This window comes from Taurulus bubalis (assembly GCF_910589615.1).
Source record: "Taurulus bubalis genome assembly, chromosome: 3".
Lineage (NCBI taxonomy): Eukaryota > Metazoa > Chordata > Actinopteri > Perciformes > Cottidae > Taurulus > Taurulus bubalis.
The window spans coordinates 29,707,343-29,728,226 of NC_136591.1; the positions used below are offsets into that span (position 1 = coordinate 29,707,343).

The window sequence follows — 20,884 nt, forward strand, 5'->3', positions numbered from 1 at the left end:
ACACACAGTACAGTATACAATGCACAAGCCCCACGCGCACAAAATTAAGACCGTTTAAAACACTCGATAAAAGCACAATATGGTATTTAAAAATTAATTGCACATGTAGAGACGAGATGGAGGAAGCACAGTGAGTGGAGCAGGAGGAAGGGAGTGGGGTGGTGAAAGGTGAAGGGGGTCAGCGGTGAGCGTGGCAAGAAGAGGATACAGTACATTCAGTAAACAAAGAAAGAAAACAAAACAGGAGGAAAAGGAAGAAAAAAAAGGCAAGATTAGAATCAAAACCACTGAAAAGAATTAAATAAAAATCCAAACACTTTTTGTCATCTTTTTTTCAGTCATTGATTCAAAGCTCACTCAGGGGTGTGTGAGTCTTGCAGTAGCCCCAGTCTTGTCTCGGGAGAGCGAGTTCAGTCAGTTGTGTAGAGTTTTATTGTTTTCTTGCTTTAGTTAAAATCAATGTTCATGTCTACGTCTCTACAAACCCGAAGTCGGAGCATCGGGCAGGGGGAGTAGTGGTAGGGTGCAAGTCTTCCATAACCTGTCATACGCGCAGGCTTTTACACAAGTGTACACACACACACACACACATTCGCGCACACATACACACCCACACACACGCTCTCATAAACACACAGAGTGCATTCTCACTCCTATCACCCCTGGGTACGGGCGTCTTCTTTTCTTCCCAGCTTAGCGCGCTAAGTACGCATCACTCTTCTGTACAAAAGCAGCCTCCTTCCCTGGAACCGGAGTCTGCGTGTTTATCCTCGCTCCTTCTCTTCTTTTATTTTTTTATTCTCAATTTCCTCCTTTACTTCTTTTGAGAGTTCAGCAGTTTGTCTGCCTCGGGGTACGTCGGGTACTTCACCGTCTCGATTTTCTCTTTGACCTTGTAGGACGGGTAGAGGCCAGTGCGCCCCAGTTTGCGGTTGATGCCTTTGGAGTATCCGTCCCAGTGGTTGCCGGCCACGCCGATCACATCCCCAGGCTCCAGAGGAATGTCTTCGCTGTCGCGCGGCTGGTGGGGGTAGATGGCGATCTGGTTGTGGGCGTTCTGACCTCCAAAGTAGTAAATGTCATCCAGGGAATAGAAGAAGGAGGAAGCGTCTGGATGCAGCGTCTGCATGATCTCGTAGGCCACACGGCAGACCTGAGACAGAAACAGAGCCGGGCATTATGGTCTTGAATCTATAAATGTGCATGCATTTGTCTTGATAACAAGGCTGTAAAGGCGAGAGAACATGCTGTAAGAGGGACAAAAGGACTTCTTCTCACTGTAAGACAAACACCTTTCCTTTCAGCCCAGGTAAAAGAAGGCTAAAACGTGCTAAGCGACTCCTACCAGTCAGATTCTTGCAGTGGACTATTATACCCAGAGTGTGAATATGAAATATGAGGCTCGCACTTTATTTTTAGGGCTGCCAGAAAACCTGATCACTCCACGTTATACCTCACTATAAAACAGCACTTTAGAAGCTGAGACGATCAGGATAATGGATGACAAATGCCATTTTAATGTCAGCCGTAATAAATAGGCTTTGAATCCTGTGACTGAAAATGGGACAGTGAGATTGTTGACGATCACACGATTGTGATTACCAAAAACCTTCGGGGTTGCCTTGTGACAAACTGAAAACATCAAGTGATGACTGTCTCTCCTATGTCTCTAACAGGCCATTTGAACACAAAACCTTTAACTGTTTTAAACCCTGTTCATAATTACTAATACAATCAGGGTGTTTAGTTTTGACATGTGATATTAATTAAGCCCATTATTTATCTCGGAAAAAGCACTTCGACAAATACAATCTAGGCATACGGTCCATATTCAAAAGCTTTCTGGATCATCTGGTTTGCCTTCATAAGTGGGCGGAATTTGCTTTATTTTCATAGAAACGGCTAAATTGTTATCTCCTGACCTAAGCATGGAAGTTTGGTTATGTGACAACCAGTGGTCACACTGAGGTCATATGATAACAACAGAAGTCCAAGATACCGAGCTCCATCCACTGACAGAGGCAGTGTTCAAACCAATAATCTGTTTTAACTGTAATTCATTGGCATTCAGAAAAATGTTAAGGAATTCTTATGGGAATCACTTTAATATACTGTATGTCCAAACCTCTTGGCTTTCTTGTCTATTGGCAGGCACATATCAAAATTGGTAAAGTTAATACTCCAATCAGGACTCTGTTCTCAGAATACAGGGCTCCTGTGGGTCCTAAGAGGTCCCATCACATCCTCTTCTGAAGAAGAAAAACCTCCATCTGGACATTAAACAAGCGGATTCTGTGAAAGCCTATGAATCCAAACTCAGAACTCATGTTTTTGCCTTGACATTCAATGAATTGTTTATTCTTTAATTATTTATTTGGCTGGCGGGTTGGTCTCATTGTCAATGTATTATTTAAGCCTAGTAGTCTCCACCTCTTAAGAACTCTCTTTTTTGTATTATTGACATATATTTTTTTTATTGTGTTTATTCTAAGAGATAATCTGATTAAAAAATAAAAACATTTTGTTATTATTATTACGCATATATATATACATATATATATGTGTGTGTATATATGTATACTATTATAAAAATCTCTCTCTCTCTCTCTCTCTCTCTCTCTCTCTCTCTCTCTCTCTCTCTCTCTCTCTAATATACTTGAACTTGACCCACAACTTCAGTGTCATCAAAATGCTAGGACTGACCTGTGAGGAGAAGGTGCAGACCAGGAAGTCGGTCTGAGACAGGAAGTGGATGTCCAGGATGACTCCTCTGAGAGAGTTCTCAGTGTAGCGGTTGTGAAGGCCTGCCGACCACGAGATGGAGTTATCACTGATGAACTCATACTCTGGATACCTGGAAGGGACCACGAGTCAAGAGTCAGCGTAAGACAAAAGGAAAAATGAAAGAAAATACAGCGACAAACATACTCTCACATATTAGTTGGACAGACTCACAATGGGCATCAACACACTCTCACACACACACACTCCCAAACACTGACTTGGTTTTGGCTTCCTGCAGCAGGGAGGGGTCGTCAGTGGCCAGGTAAACTCGTTTCTTGTCGATGTGGACGCGTCGGGCCAGATTTTGGAACTGCTCCTCCACATGCAGCATGTACTCCTCTATGGGATGGAAGGCCGCCTCCGTCCCCACTTTGTCCGTCCTCCTCACATGGACTCTAAGACAGACAGGGACACAGACAGGGTTACAGACTATTGTCTTGTACATCTGCACTCTAAGCTAGTCGGGTCTATTAACACGGTTATGGTGGTGTCCCTTAAGATTACGTATGTGATGTAATCCACCTGTGCACTTTTCTTTTTGCAGTCTTACAGACTTTGAAACAATTTCAAGGTAATACAAATTCATAAAGTGCAAGACTTTTCCACACCTCAAACTTCGACAACCTTTTTCTTTCTAAATAGGCACCAAGAAATATTATCCTCACCTTGATACCTTTGTTAAGTTACCATAAATAAAGTGAACCACAACTGGTAGCTTCTGTCTCGCACCAGTGGTGTCATGATGGATATGAGGCTCTTACAGCGTCTTCCATGTCAGCTGCAAGAACGTCCCGTTTTACACCGTGAAGAAATGTTTGTTTGTACTGTAAAGCAGAACAGCTTGAGAACCATCAGTGTACTTTGAAGTAAAGGCTTTTTTTTTTATTTATTTTTTTTTATTGCTGGGCCATGCAGATCTATAGTTTTTGCAGAAACAAAAACATCTGAAGCCAAATATCACAGCAAAAAGGCTTATTATACTACTATAAATACTACCTTTACTAAAGGCCTGACCAAATAAGGAGGTCTTTAGTTGATTTAAAAAAAAATTCAACAGAGTTTGCATATCTAATGTAGCAGGGCTGGGTGTCCCAGAGTCTAGGACCGTAGTCGCTAAAAACGGTTTCCACACTCATTTTGTTGACTACTTTGCGGACAGTTAAAATATCAAAAGGACCCAAGGGCTCTTGTTGGTTTCAGTAAGAAGGTGCTACATCATAAAGAGCTTATGTGAGTAAGAGCTCCTTAAGATCAATTCTAAAAGAAATGGAGCGCCAGTGCTGAGTAGCTAAAACCAGAGTTATGTAGTTATATAGTTAGCTCTGAACTAGCTGAGGTCCTATAAAATGTTTCTGCCGGCCATTGAAGAAGGCATTACAAAGTCCAACATGCTAGTAATGAATCTTATGAATACATTTATTGACATCCAGCTTTTTTAAGAACTGCCTTACTTTGGCAACATTTCTAAGATGGAGAAACGCTGTCTTGGTCACTTTGCTAACACGGGCTTTAAAGCTTAAATCAGAGTCCAAAATCTGGTGAATAAGACAAATATTTTTTTATCAAAGGAATTTGTGAGCTTAGCAAATCACAGTTCTGTATATTATTTCATACGTTTTTTTTCCTTTAGAGGGAACCTCGTTTTTGATGTGGATTCTTTGTAAAAAAAAAAAAAGAAAAGAAAAAAGGCACTTTTAACTTGCCTTAACTTGGAAATATTTCCATTGTTGGTATAAACGCAAAAAAACAAAACGATGCGAAAAAAAAGACAAAGAGAAAGAAAAGGAATAGAAACGACCGTAACATTGACAGTATTTTTTTCGCTTTCCTTGTCATGACTTGCAGTACACAAGGACAAAGAGAGATTTCTGTCACCGGCTGTACAGAAAGAGCACAGCTGGTACACAGAAGGAAAGATGGACAAGAATGGAAAAACATTTCCTCTACGGACACAGACGCATCCCTCAAACTGATGGACGCTGAAACATTTCCTGCCGTCCACAACTATTCAATTACAAAACCACCCAGTCACATCTGCATTGTTACTTCTGGCCTTGGTGAGCAAATTCAATTTCAGAAATCTAAGAGAAAAACCTTTCAACCTTTTACTTGACAAATAGGAGAACATATACACTTCATTTATATAGTGCAACCCGGGAGCTTCCCAATACAAGCAGCTATCTACTGCTAACCAAGGAGCACTGGAACATCTGGGGTCAAGAAACTTTTTAAGGACACTTTGGTGTCCACCATTTAGGATTTTTTAAATTTCTTTAGGGATTTAAATAGCTTCGGTAACCTCAAGGCTGCCTCTAACTCTTTTGTGAAGTAAAAGAGTAAGAGGTTCAGAGAAAGAGAATAAATAGCCTGTCCCTAATTTTTTTTTACCAGTGGCCGCAGTAATAGCTCCTCTATTTACGTGGTAAATAAACCCCAAAAGAATGGAGTGAGGACAAGCTGGTGAGTGGGCTACAAGGTGTGTCAGATCCTTTTATTCGGCGTCTCTGATCGGACAGAGGTCTTGGCTCTATGCTTTTCCATCCTTTGTTCGGGTCCATCTCTCCTGCTCCCTCACGTCTTTCATGTCTACTGTTTTCTGGTTCCTGTGAACTCTCTTTTCATCTTGCCCTCTTCTCTCTCTGTGTCAGAGCAGCAGAGACCACACTGAGGCATTGCTTAGCTCTTAGCCATCTATTGCCTCCCCTCTCCAAAACTCTCCCACTACCGCCTCAATAATTCAATGTATTCTCTCTGTTCATACTGTACTGGCAAAGCAGTGCAATCCTCATGGTAGGCGTAAAAGCATGCATTAGACATCAACACACACCCACACTCGACACAGCAATGCTGATTCGGGCAGTTAGTGACAATAGCATATATAGACTAAATAAATGATTTGACCTCTGGATGCCCATCAGCTGCCTGTGAAGAATATATTACCATATTACATCTATGCTTGCTGCAGAATGACATAAAAACATGTCAGAGCTGTTCTTAAGAATTACCTTCACCGTTTCATAATGACGGACGGGTGACACATTAAAGGAATGGTCAACATAACGTGTCTTATTAAGGTGATATGTCAATTACTGCAGTTTATTGTTATAATGCTCACTTTATTATAAAGTTATTAAAACATTTTGAAAATGCAGATTAGATGTTGATCATTCACCAGAAATATTCTAAGTGAAGAATAAAGAAATACCTACTCTGAGAAATAATCGGATTAAAAAAACAAAAACATGTTATTATTATAATATACACACAATGTATTGTAAAAGACCTAAAACGTGGATATTATAAAATATTCTCCCCTTCCCTCTCTCTCTCCCTCTCTCCCTCCCTCCCTCCCCATTAGGACACATTAAATGGTGGCAGGGTGGAGCTGTGCTGATCGCTGCTTTCAGTCAGTGGCTTTCAGCCTTCCTGCATCTCAAGTCCTCAGAGGGCGGCAGGGAGAGAGTGACTGAGCTGGCGGTTGTTGGGTGCTTTGGGACAAGCTGCCTTTCTATTCCTTTTGGTACTCTCTCCATCAACCCCTGCATCTCCCACTGTTGCCGCTCCCTCTCTTGCATTCACACTATGGAGCTCTTTCAGTGTGTCACTTTCCCACACACACACACACACACACATATCGCCTTCCCCCACAGTGCTGACAGAAGCGCAAAGGCACTTTGTTGCAGCATCAGTGCAGAGTGGAGTGGATGTATCAAGAGCTGAGAAGGGATGGGAAAAGAGGGATGAAAACTTTGTTCTACCCTGCACATCATTTCAATAAGCCTTTCCCAAGCGATATGGAGGGAAGAACGGGTGGGATAGCTGAGTGTATAGAGGGGGGTGGTGGAGTGGGAAACACAAAGAACAGTGATAGAGATGTGTGTAAAACCATGAGAGCAAGTGAATTGTGGGTAAGGATGTGCACCCGGGAACGTGAGGGAGATATAACTGTATAAGAATTTGAAATCTTGAAGCGGGGTGAACAAATGAAGACAGAGCAACGATCCCAAATGAAAGGATGTGAGAGGACGGGAAGACTGAAAAAGTTGGGATGAGTCATAGAAAAGAAAAAGAAATTGAGGGGAAAAAAAGGAAAGGAGAGTCAAAGAGCTGGGAGAAAGGGACGGAAGCTGCCGGAAGATGAAAGGCAGAGAGGTAAAAACCAAAAGAGAAGAGCGTATGAGAGAAGAAAGAGCGAGACGGGAAAAAAACACAGAGTGTAGCAAGAGAAAGTCAGAACTGAGCAGAGCAGAAAAAGTAAGAAAGAATGGTGACGATTGTGAGACGTAAAGAAGGAGAGAAAATAAGGAGAAGCTGGCAACAGAGATATGAACATATGGATGTGAGCGTTATGTTGAGAATGTGAACTATTACAATATAACTCTTAACGTATATTTTAAACTACTCAGCTTCATGGAAGTCATTATGTGCATTATCCAGTAAATCCCTTCAACCCTGTGCGAGACCAAGGAGAATTATTTGCAAAGTCCTATTTGATCCAGGTGTGAAGCTCTGCTCAAAGGCTTGTCGAGTTATTTGCGAGAAGCTGTTATTAAAAGTGGCATATGGTATTGTGACAGCATACGTTCCCACAAGTTCTCGTGGGAACTGAGCACCTCATACTGGAAAAATACTTTACAGTTATGGATACTGGACCAGAAGAAGTTTCAAGCTGTGAGAAAAGAATCTCTCAATCACAATCAAAGTCCAGACGGTTATGCCAAGTTTCCTGGTGTACATTGTGTTGCAATGAGGAAGTTCTCTTGTGCTCTTATTTGGACGTTTAAAAGAGAAGGAAGGCTCTGGCGATAGAAATGCTGGTCGGTCAGCCATTGGATGTATTGCCACGAAAAACTGTACATTCCTGTTCCCCATAGGAGGAAGTCTATGACTCCCTTATCCTTTAATTTAGCGACATCATCAGGTACATTTTTATATTTGTCCAGGGTTTTTGTTTAGGACCAACTATCTGCAAAACAAATGTCATTCTCATCATCTGCAACTGTACGTTGTGTTTAGTACTGATTAGCACATGCTAGCATGCTAACACACTTAGACTGAGATTGTAAATCACCTTCATGCCTTGGGATTTGTTGACAATAAGAAACATAGAATATAGCCATTCTTATCCTTTAATCAAAAATGACTACTGAAGACTATTCTGTTTTTAATGCAACCATTAACTGATATATATGCTTCTCTTTCCTTGTCTTGATTGGTTTTACTCATTAAAATGAGAGATACTTTTCAGCCATTCAATTGTCTTCGCAACCATATCTGATGAGGAGGTCTTCAGTATTAAATTAATTGGATTTGCCTAGAGACTGAAAACCCTCATGGGGACATTAATACGAGACAAGGCAGAATCAAAAAAGCATAATATTAGAAAGAAGAGAATGATGACATTTCTTTAATCAAGTTGATATGCATGAATATCGTGTATAATATAGCTGTATTAGTGTAAAGCCCAGAAGTAATAAAAAAGCAAAAGCCTTCCAAGTATAAATAAAAGGTAGAAAATTAGCCAAACTAAACACTTCCATTCGATTGAGTTACTTTTAATACTATTGTATTAACCTCCTATTAACCTCAACCAAAGCAGCGTTTGTATTCCACCACATCGCTCACGGCGTGTCTTTTGTTTTCTTCTCCCTGTGACTTCTGGTTGCTTTGATTGTGAAGCATTTTGCAAACGCTATTGGAGAGAAATGCGAAAGTAACAACGTAATTATTATTGAAGTGTTTATAAGCCCAGAAAAAAAGGAGGGAACAAAGCAAGCCACACTGAGAAGTGATAGATGAGGCTCCTCACCCGATGATGGGGTGTTTGAAGCCCAGCTTGGCAGTGGTCTGCTGGATCTCCTTCTCCAGCCACGCCTGCGGTCGCACCAGGTACTTGACGAACTGGGACACCCACCAGACGGAGGGGTCGCCATGCAGGCGGTGCAGGCGTGGGGCCAGGTCCTCAGGGATGGCCAGGGGCAGGTAGGGGGGCCGGGGGTGGAGGCTGTCCACTATCGGCAACTCCACGACCTGGACGTCCTTATCGTGGGCCTCTCCTGGTGGACCAAAGAGGGGAAGACACTCTTTTAAAACGTATTCAACACAAGTAACTGAGTAACATGAGCACTGCTCACATGTGGGGCTGTAACTGGTGATTATGTTCATTATCATTCATGCAAACATTATTTTCTTTTTTATCTATTCAACTATTGATCAACTTATAATAGATCAGAAAAAAGAAAAACATGCTCATTATGTCTTCAAATTGTTTTGTCAGTTCAACAGACAAAAACCCAAAGATGTTCCGTTTGCAATGACACAATACAGAGAAAAGCAATTAATCACATTTGAGAAGGTACAACCAGCAAATGTTTGACATTTTGGTTTATATGGACTTAAATGATTTATGTATGATTAACATTGTTGGTGATTTATGTTCTGCAGATTGACTAAACATTTCACTTGTATGGGCAGCTTTCTTATTAAAGCCGAGGTTCTCAGGATAGAGGGAGTGGCAGATTGTAAAGCTCTTTGAGATTTTGTGATTTTTCCGCTTTGAAAATAAAATTGACTTGGCTTCAGACCTTTTATCCTTTGTATAGGATTAAGAAAGCCAAAGAGTTATTTTAAGTTCTGACATGATACGTTCCGTAAGATAGATCTTTATTTCTTTTCAGTTTTAAAGTATATGGAGTTTGGAGACGTCAGCAAGTTGTCAGCATAGCTTTCTGTCAAATAACTGACAACACTGACCAACATCTTTGGGTTCACTGAACCTTTCAGTCTCTTTTTTACTAAAATTACTATACAATATGTGATTCTGTATCACAACATATTATATTTTTGACAGTGTGTGGTTTTTCAGTATTATTCTTCATCCCTTTCACATCCATTCCTGCTCTGTTACCAGCATATATCAAAATCTCCCAACCCCTATGAGTCCAGCTTTTGTGATTGACAGCTGCTCTTTGCCTGTCCTTGTTTAAAGGCCAAGGTAAGCGCCGTTCTATCAAGGTTGTGTCGGGCCAGGGGCTGAAGCAAAGCCCTGGGCTGGGGCGATGGGGGATTCTGTCCATCCGGAGAGAGGGATCCTCCTCTTCTGCTCTCCCTCAGGTTTTCCTCTTTCTCCCCGTTAACAGGTTCTTTTGGGGGAGTTTTCACTGGTCCCGGGACAGAGGATGTCGTATGTGTACAGATTGTAAAGCCCTCTGAGGTAAATTTGTAATTTTGGGCTATACAAAATACATTTTATTGAATTGAATGGGGGGCGGCTTTTGGTCTGGCATTGGCGCCTTCAGGCTGAGTCCTGCTTAGCAGAAGCTCAGGGCTGATTAGGAAGGTCACCTTTCTGGGCAGAAGACGGCCCCCGTGCACTGCTAGCGTCAAGGCCAACGGTCCATGAACACACATGTACCCGCCCACAGAAACGCTCGTGAGAATACACACACATAAACATGCATGTACGATGTCTTGTGATCAAAAAGGGGGCGGGGGGGGGAGGTGATCCAACACTGACAACTAACAGGAATCCAAATAAGAAACAACAATAAAAAGAAACGTGTATTCACACACAAACACACACATACACACCAAGAGCACAAGCTAATCTCATCGCACCAGAAGGGATATGCCTGGCAGACAAAAACCTTCACTCTCTTTCAGTCTTAAAACCCAAGGCGAGTTATTTTGGGCCATGTGTGTGTGAGTAAACCCCTGATTTACACAAAAACAAGTTTGAGGCCTGTGTTCTTTCAGACTAAAGCAGCTTCTCTAACTGCCACAGACAGGCCCTAATACAGTTGCAAACACACATCCACAACACACTTCCACCTAAATGGCATAATGAGTCATTAAAAGTGGCCTTTCACAGAAAGGGTACATAAAAAAACATGTGAAAAAACAAGGACAGAAACAGAGTCTTCAATTTATGTGTGCGAATGCCTGAACATGAACTGAATATAAATTGGTAGAAGCATTAAATATTGAACAGAAAAAATATTCCCAGGCTTGTCTTTGCTTATATAACAGCATTGGCATGATTCACATAAGGGGGAATGGGCATATTTGGAGGCCTGCACTTCCTGGCATAAATGTACTGAGATGAAGTACGTCTGCCTCCCACAGCTACTTAATTAGATCACAAAGCTCTTTTAAATTTCATCTCAACTCTAAAGCATTGGCATATTTTTTATCTCCTGTATGCGTCTTAAAACTGACACAGAATTCCTACACTGTATTTTAAGCCTATGATGCGTACTTCGCCTCATAAATATTGCACAAATTTAACACAGCTTCTGGAGAACTAGGAGTGACACCATACAGACACACAATATGTAGCCTTTCCATTCATAATACATTTGAGATGGGGTTTATGAACTTGGACAACTCTTGTTCCAGTCGTTACATGGCAGGGAACATTATGTTTCCCCTGCTGCTCTCAGACTTCTGCTCAAAGGAATACACTCTCTTTGGCAAATTAGCTCTTTGATCAACGAGCCATTGTTCCAAGAGGAGACTAGTTTCCCCTTTGTGTGTTCAAAATTTAGTCTGTTTTACCAGACCTGTGAGGTGTGCTAGAAGCTCTCTCACGCTGTGCCTTGAACATAGCGCTGTGTAAAACAGCAACATGACCTTGTAGTAAATAGACTGGGTTTGGAACTTATTACTTTCTATTGGTATTGACAGATATGTGTATTGATCGTCTGTTCAGATTTGTAGTCATACAGTATTTCCAAACTAAAAACTATGTAAACTGTGTGGAGGCAAAAATTATTGTTTTGTTGTCAGAACTAAAAAGTCTGTATTGGCACTTTTATCCAGAATCCAATCCTGAGAGAAAAGGTGGGTGAATCTTTATCCATATTCCCATTACATACAAATTGTTTCGTGATTGTAGTTCCTAGGCTACCAATTTCAGATTGTATTTTATTTAATTTAAAGTTCTTATTTAAAGTTCTTAGAACTATGGTTCTTTGGTTAAATTAAAAAAGCTAATCCTAGAAGGGCAGCCTGTATTTTATGATTACTGTATTTAAATGTGGATTTTCTTGTAATGTTTTGTTTTTTCCACTTCCCATTTGAGGGAAGAAAATCAGCAGGCCCTGTAATGACTTTATCACTATCTTGGACTTTGTCACAGATGCATATACCATGCATCCTCTCTATAAATACGTCTATAAATAACTCACATACTAGGGAAACCACGCAAATGAAAGTGGGCAAACCATGTCAAGATAAATGATCGGGCTGCTACATAAAATACCAACAATGTCAATTTCCCCACATAAACACAAGGTTAGGCAAACGAAAGACAAACACTGTATTGTGTATAGAAGTATAGAACACCCAAAGCAGCTTGCTCATCACTTTTCTTAGTGAAGGATACGAGAAAGGATTGGTGGCCTTTACCAGAAATGATACAACAGAACTCCAATGTCGAAGACAATTTTTTAATTACGATGTCCCGAAGGCCATCCTGGCACAATGCAAACCCTTTATCATATCAAGGCATTTGCATGGTAGTCAATAAACACTGGCTAACCATAGACTAAAAGGCCAATAATATACTGTAACATTGGTAAATTCAGGCAAACATCCACATTAAATTGTACTGACATGGGAAAACATTCCACTTAATTAGTGAGATATTCAGTACATATCTACTTATTAAACCAAGGCTGTAGTATCCCTTTGTGGCCCAGTGTCCCAAGGAATGCTTTTACATACGCTGTTAACAAAACAGGCATGACCACGGGAGAAGCCGAGAACCCAACAGGCTTACAATAGCTATGCTTGGCTTGTTAGCTGGCTTGGTCAACAAAAAAATACTGCCTCTGGAAATTACCAGATTTATAAGGATAATGATTCATAATGCTAGAGGGCCTGGGGAGTGGCGTTTGTAATGAGTTGACTGTTGGCTGCTAGCAGCCAGATGGCATATATGGATCTATAGGAGGCTGTTTGTAAGACAGACACCAGAGAAAGACATTAGATGGTGGAAAATGACACATGAAAGGCAGGAGAATAAGAATGGGAAATGCAAGGAGAGCAGGAGATAAGAAGGGAGAGCCCAGGAGAGCACATGTCAAAAGAAGCGATAGGAGAAATATATAGAGCTGAAGGTATGCAGTGATGAGAACAAGAACGCAATGGCAAAGAAAGTGATAGAGAGCGAGAGAGCGAGGCACGCATCATAGTTAAACCTCCAAATCATCACTGATCTTTGGTTCTGTCAGGTGAACAGAGGCAAACACACCTACACTGTATGTACACTGATGCATTAATCATATAAAAAAAAAAAAAAAAAAATCACAATTTCCACTCATGTCCATGTGCAATCTCATTCATAAATGATTCTGCTGCGTGTGCATTAGCAGGGAGACGCATTTCCCCCCAAACCAGCATATCGATCAGTCTCAGGAATACTGATACCAGGTACACATATAAATTAGCTCATGCTTCAACATGGTGTTCATTATGGACAATCAGGACTGACGCATAAATTCTGCATACGTAGAGATTTTGCTTTAACCGAGCAAGCATCCTCGTTCCCAAGACTCCACACAAACGTGCGGAGCATGCTCGTACACAGGAGTGAAGTCATTCATAAAAAATGACTTGTCTGGGCTTTTGAAAGGTTTATAAAAGATTAAACCCCTATGAAGCAATAATTAACTATGTGTATAGCTGGAGTCCTGTCAACAGTTTTACAGATTTGTGTTGCAATACCATCTGTGGCCACCAGAAACATTGGAATAAAGGCTGAGTGGAGGCGCTGTATCCAATCCTACAATAAATCTATCGCTAATCTATTCACTGCCAGATCGTCACGCTCACAAACAATACAGTGGCAGAGAACTCAAGCTGTCATTGGACGAACGCAATGTCAACATTGTATTCAGGTTGTTGGGGAAAACGTCCACCGTTGAAACATAATTTTGCCGAACAACAAATTAGCATGAATACAATGACGTTTATATAATTGCCATAAGAAAGCGTGCCCTAAGGTGGACAGCAGGTGCCCGTCCTCTTCTGCCCGACACCACCACTTCACACAGACTGCCCTTTCACCTCTCGCCTGTCCTGCAGGTGTCGCTGTTGAAGCATTTTACTCTAAAAACAGAGATACTGAGATTTTGTAAATGGTATATTTCAACCAATTACTCTTTTGTCTTATATTTGATCTCCCCCTTGATGCTCAAAAATAGAGGAGCAACCTCCTCCACCTCTACTCCAGCCTCCGCTGCTGAAAAAGTCACTGGATTTCTTGGCACCGAAACCTTCGAGCAGTAACCTGCTGCTGCTTCATTGGCTGCCAAAGTGCTTGAACAAGGAATTGCACAGTCCTGCTTAGCCAGGGAATTCACACTTTGTTCTTGCTGTAGCAGCACAAAAGATAGTGTCTGGCAGACCCAATCTTTTAGCAGAGATAGACCAAAAGACAACACGGTTTATTTGATTATTAAGCGACCAATCATAGTCGTTTGGAGGCTGTGGCTGCGTGTTGCTCCCAATGGTGATGGTGTGCGCGTGCACCTACCTGACCAGTGTCCCGTGGTGGCCCCGGCGCGGTCAGTGCAGGTGTTACTGACGGGCAGGAAGACGGTCTCCCAGCCGCCGGGGGCGTAGCGCCAGTTGTGTGACTCCAGGATGAGCGTGCGCTGGGTGCCATACGCGATCATGAAGCAGTAGACGACGTGGTGGAGCTGGCAGCCGTAACCACAGCCCTTATTGATGTTACACACCAGTTTCCTCGCCTTGCTGCAGTCTGCGGGGTTCTGGGAGAAGGAGAGGAAGGAATGTTTCAACATCTTTTATTGCTTGACCTTCTTCGTGCATCTCTCAAAGCCCTGCTCTCTGACTTGTAATAACACATGGCTGATATTGTTTTGTTTGTTCCCTCGCCTGTCTCATACACCACTTTGCTCCAAGTTTATACCAGCTCCCTCTTTTACTCTGTTCGCGTCTCTCCCGCTTTACCTGCCAGTTGTTTTTTCCCTTCTTCTCCCTCCTTGACAGCCATAAATATGACTCTTTTGCTAACCTTTTCCATCTTTTTTCACCCGCCTCTTTCATTCTTATTGTTAAAGTATACAACGATGGATGTTCTATATTTTTTATACATTTTGATAACAAGTATCGTCTGTGCCGTCAAAGCCTGATATAGATGTTTTCACCGTTGTTGTCGAAACATTAAAAGACACATAAATGAACCACACCGTTGCACTGAGTGGCATATTTCTTCAAAAGTATGAACATGGCCACAGTCATTTTACCCACATACATTGTGCTATTGCACTGGCACATAAACAGTTGGCTGAATATAATCCCCAGCAAATGCACTATTTGCCCCTGTTTGAGTACCATTTACAAGAAATTACTGAGCGTCAGCAAAAAACTATATATTTGTGACCATCTTGTTAAGATGGAAGTTGTCAGTAGGACCAATGCGCTTAGGGCAGCATGCCAAAGACGGAGGGGAGGCTGGACATTATTAAGAAATAGATTCATCGGATTTGGTCTTTTGGTATTTGTTGGCAAAAAGAACAATCCTCAGCCTTATCCTTTTATATCTATTCTTCAATAATTTATTTTGTTGTTGTCTGTAATCTCTTTTTCTCTCATTATTTATCCCTTTTCAATTCAACGCTAGATCTGCACAATTTATTGAAACCACAATATAGCTGGCTATAATGATCAAATGGGAGGAGGCACAATATTTGTGAAAGGCAAAATGTGTGTCACATACGTCCTAAACATGATACAATACAGACTCAAGAAAACATCTTTGTTTGGTACAAATCTCAGCAATATATATATATATATATATATATATATATATATATATATATATATATATATAGAGAGAGAGAGAGAGAGAGAGAGGAAGAATGAAGGGGGACAGTATTGAAATGAATCTCCAGTTGTGGATAGTAATGGATAGTATGTAGAAACAGAAACATTCACTCAGTCTCCAATTACATTTAAACAGATCACATTACACCGTGTGTGTGTGTGTGTGTGTGTGTGTCTGTCTGTCTGTCTGTCTGTCTGTCTGTCTGTCTGTCTGTCAGTCAGTCATTCATAGTCCTTCTGGTTGTGGCATGTTGATACATATTGGGCAGCTAGTTACTGTGTGCCTTGTCTCTTTCTCCAATGAGTACTTTTTAATGTGAGAGGTCATTAAGCTCTTTGAAATGACAGAGTTGACCTTGTTAAAGTAAATGTTCTGTATTTCATTGAATGTATGACATTGTTGTCAACGGATTTCCGTCGCAGCCTCACCTGTCGACAGTGACCACCTGTTCTACTTTCTCTCTTGGTTGCCAGGATTCTTTCCGTCTTCCTTTTTTGCCAATTTGTGGGCATAGACTGTTCTTAGTTGGGATCTGTGTCTGCTTTTGTTTTCCCACAGGAGAGAGATATTCTGCCAATTCACAGTCTCATTTTAGGACCAGATAACATTCCGATCTACTGCCCATCTGCTTTTAGTTGGGGCTTCTTTACAGTGGTTATTATTTAGTTTACTCTGATCTGGTCTTTAGTCTTTTGGAGAGCAGTGTTGTGTCCGAGTTAGCTTCAGTACCAACCTTTCCCCTCTCTCTCCCCTCCTATGTTCTACCTCTATCCTCATATCCTTTCCTCTCTGATTCTCTACCTCCTATTCCTACTTCACTCACTCTCATTCTTAAGTTAGCTTCAATATCATACAGTCTGAGGAAAAAAAAAAAAACACCAAATGAGAGGCACTGAGGAGAGAAACAAGGATTTTCCATTTTTGCATAAAAAAGTGGGAACCAACAGAGTGACACGCCGTGTTGTCGATGGGTCGCCGGGTGGTTTGTGATTCGCTCGGCAGCCGGTCTGAGCGACTCGGCAACGCTGGTGCCAACCAGCTTCCTAAACAGCAATTACCGGCTGATGGGAGTGTTTTCCTCATTAGACGGCTGCAGCTGTGGATGGTTCACAGTAATCAGGCCGTGCGGCACCCACCGGCTAACTCTGCCTATCACACACTAGCAGGCGAGGAAGAGGAAGAGAGGGAGGAGAAGGAGCGGGAAGCGAATAGTAGAAGAGATGAGAGGATCAAACAAATAAAAAAAAAACAAGGGAGATGAAATGAGAACGAGGACAGGGGCAATAGAAAAGAGGGGCATGGAAAATAGGAAGAAGGAGGAGAGGAGCCGAAAACTGATAACCACCATTGCTGTTCAATAACACCATGGACAGAGTACAGCAGCCACCGCGCTGAAAGGACAAGCCACACAGGTATTTCCCTGGTGTTACTTACAGGCTGCCAGTTCACTACCATTCCCTTACCACTGTGCTAATAACCTACAGCGCTGTCCTGACAGAAGACGCTCGGTATCTGAGCCGTAATGTCTGCATGTGTGTGCATGGGCCGTATGGCGTGGAGGCCAGCATTGGATCCCTGGTTGATAATGATGACGCTGGAATGACTCCGAAGCGCTGAGAGACTCGGTTCAAGGATAATGGCGGCAGATGCGCGCACAAAGGCAGCCTCTGAGTACCGCTCTGTGTTGTAGGTTAAGTGGCTGTTTAAATGGTGTGCTTTTTGAGTGTGAAACATAGAGGCAGTCGCAGAGCGATTCAGTTCAGAGAGACCACCGTGATATTGTTTCTGTAGGGAATTTGGCTAAGAACAACTGGATAAGAGAAACAGTATGTCGGCCTCAGGTAATTATCCACTGTGATGCCCATGTTCAAAAACACAGTGGAAGATGAAAGAGCCGCACACGCTTGAAGATATCTGAAGTAAAAACTCAACTATATGTTTGGAAAATGTCTGTTTTAACGCTCTCTGTTAGCAGTTTCACACTATACCCAGCTAATTAAAGTCTTTTCTCATAGATGCCTGAAGTGTAAAACCACCTGTAGTGCGCAGGTTGTGAGACATTTGTTTTACATGAAGAGACATCACTGCTGTCATTTAGAAAGACTGGGTTGTTGGCATGAGCAAAAATATCCATAATGACTCATATCATTGCGCTTCACTGAGAGAAAACTCAAATATTATTATCAGAAAATCTTATTTATTTTATTATATAAAACCCCATTTTTGTACGATTTACTGCTGGCAATATTTCTCAGCAAAAGCCATTTAACGTTTTGCATTCTGTAATTGCCTCTTTGTTTATAATAATTCAGTCTTCTTAATTCTTGCTGCGTTTGCCTTTTCCAGTACTAGATGGAAATGCTGTACCTACACAAGGGAAAAGGATGCATGTGTGCACTGGACAAGATGTGGGAAACTTCACATATTGCAGAAGACATAATGCAGAACACAACATTTGATTCGCTATTCTGTGTTACAATGATGTTGTCCTCTTTAGTTTTCAATATACAAATAAATGGGATGCATTAATTGCTCTCTCTGCACATTCCTCTGGCTCTGCTGATACAGAAAAGATACACCAGTTTCTCTCCTCCTGTTATTTTGACAGACTTGAATTGAACTCTGCGTATTAGTAATGCTGCCATCGTCATCAGTAACCACAGGTGTTGTCAAATCAACCAGGACTAAAATCTTTTTCCAATAAACACCACACTGACATATCACCTTGAGGTTGATGTGTCAACTTAAAGCTGGAGTCTGACCTGGAGGAGTTTCTGGGGAACCTGCGTGCCGTAAATCTTTTCAATTGATTTGCGGGGGAATCGGACCCGATGACAAGCATTAAGAATAATGATAGAGGCACTTTAGCATCGAGCATCTTTTGGAGCGTTATAGGTCAACGTGCTGGGCGTTAGAAAGTGATGCCAAGAGTTCTGGCCAAGTTTGAGTCTGTGACGATATGGGATACGAATGTGTGGCAGCGGGTCTGGCTGATAGTCTTGTTTACTTAGGTTATGAAGAGGCATGAGTTTTAAATTGAGTCTATTCCTTATCGTAACTCTAATATAAAAATACTGATCAGTTGCTTCAAGGATTCTAACTTTTAGGTACTGAACACGTTTGATGAACGACAAGTGATGCCAAATCTCACCATGCCAAAGATCACAAACCCCGTCTTCCTCACTATCAATTAATACCACCAAGCTCTCAAAAATAGATGAAAAGCGCATCCAACAGAAATCCATCTGAAGAAGCCAGCCATGTTCACTGAATGTTGTGAGTGGACAGATGGAGCAGACGCAGAGAACGAGTGAGTGAAACCAGGAATGAAGGGAGAGGCTGGTGCGGGTGGCAGAGACAGCAGGATAGGAGGGTGGAGTCTGTCAGTGTGTGTACATATAGACGTGCAACACACCCACACACACGCGCGCACACACACACAGAGGGCATTTTTTTGCATACGAGCATGTGCATCAATCTTGTGTATGTGTGCGGCAATTTCTTGCGTAGGTGCGGGTGAATCCATATGTACACGACTGTGTGTGTGTGTGATGAATTAGTGACAGCAGCTGGTGGAACGGTGTGATCCCTCAGCGGTGGTGACAGCAGCTGTTAGTGGTGCCGTCTCCGCCCAGCCAGACTGACTGGGTCCTCTTCATCAAACACACCGGCTCATTAATGCTGCAGGGCCCGGTGCCGCGGCACACCTCCCCGGGAACCAGGCAGCACCGGAGCTGGGCGAGGGTGAACGGATATGTCATTGGTCTGAAGATGCGTGTAGTGCTGTAAGCATATGTGCATCTATCTCAGCCTGGGTAAATATTATGTGCGTCTGTCTCGGCTTTTTTATTTTTATTTCTGCATATGCGCCGTCTGCCGATCTGTCATTTTTGCAAGTCTGCATGTGTGTCAGTCTTTTGTCGCTTGTGTGTGCGTGTGTCACTAAATCGCTGACAAGCAACAAGAATCCTGCTTGTCAGATCCAACTGCTGTGACAGTCTGCTCTCACACACATCACCTGCTCCTTGTGGAAACTGAGGCTGACTGTTATGGATGCTGCAAATGAGACAAGCAAGTGTGAACGATGTCCTCAAAGAACGCATATGTGCAGTTGTGCCTGTGAGGGAAACATTTACATACTTGCTTACCGTGTATTTGTGTCTACAGTACATGCGGCGTGAATGTGAGTGTGTGTGTGTGTGTGTGTGTGTGTGTAAGAGTGCGTGCATGGCCGGTTGGCTGAGCAGCAGGTGTGTCTGTAGGTACCTGTAGGTAGGTAATTCGGTTCTGGACCAGATCCGACAGGTCTTTAGCCTCCTTTATTCTCCATTCGCCCACTCCGTCCGCCTGGCTGAGGTAGTACAAGTCTGTCATGATGGATCTGCAGACACAGACACATTTAAAAACTATAATTATTCATTTATCATAACCAGTTGAAAAGAAACACCGATCGCTACAAACTCTGTTGGTTTAGTTGTATGTCTGTAATACACCTTGCAACAGTGTTATCAGCAATCCACTCATAATCAAATCTATGAGCATTGCCCGGACAGCAACACTACATCTCTGAGACGTTGGTACTTAATAATCTCTGCAGAGCACTCAACACCCATTTTTTCAGGAGACACGCTTCTCTTTTCCTCTCATTAACGACGACAATATCTGGCCACGTCACATCAAAATTGTAAACATTTCTAAACAGCAGCGGTCGCGGTAACTGAACAGTTTACGTAATTGACCACATTTATTTTGATAATGAAGGAAACATTTAAGGCCATCTGTCATTTTGACAGATTAGAGCGCATCTCCTGAAATGTTAAGTCATTCACAGGAACGTGTTGAAGTGTTGCGGACTGGAGGCCGTAGAACTTGCTGTGGCCATATTCTCCGACAGTCGGATAGTGATGTGAATGAGTTTGCACATTGGAGCTCGCTGAAAGCCCGGTGCCGCCGCTCATCACTATCAGACATCAAGCAGCACTGACAAAGCGTTGATATCTGACGAGTTGGGAGTGAGCACCAGTTGGTCAGAGACGGGGGGCAGCTGCACCACCGCTGCAGAAGGAGCGCATGTGGCTTCCTCCCAGTGAGGCGAGTGCTTTTAGGAAAATCACCATAAATCACAATTTTTGTATTGTCTAATGTTGTTGTTGTTTAAATTTGCCTGTTTAGGCACAATGATCGCAGTGTTTTTAAAAAGGCTGGCCTTCTCATTAACTATTCAAAAAAGAAAGTGAAGGAAAG

The 20,884-nt window shown here is 42.2% G+C and overlaps 1 protein-coding gene across 1 annotated transcript in view; it reads right to left on the reverse strand.

The window, feature by feature from the left end:
* Nucleotides 1-389: 389 nt before the first annotated feature.
* Nucleotides 390-20,884, reverse strand: part of fut8b (fucosyltransferase 8b (alpha (1,6) fucosyltransferase)) — a gene marked incomplete at its 5' end in the record, with an annotated part of 34,417 nt that continues 13,922 nt past the window's right edge. Inside the window, 6 exons of the mRNA XM_079216137.1 lie at nt 390-1,153; nt 2,704-2,854; nt 3,003-3,179; nt 8,594-8,840; nt 14,324-14,561; nt 19,907-20,021. Coding sequence (XP_079072263.1) covers nt 815-1,153; nt 2,704-2,854; nt 3,003-3,179; nt 8,594-8,840; nt 14,324-14,561; nt 19,907-20,021 — 1,267 coding nt within the window. The 3' untranslated portion in view covers nt 390-814. The remainder of the gene's footprint in view (nt 1,154-2,703; nt 2,855-3,002; nt 3,180-8,593; nt 8,841-14,323; nt 14,562-19,906; nt 20,022-20,884) is intronic.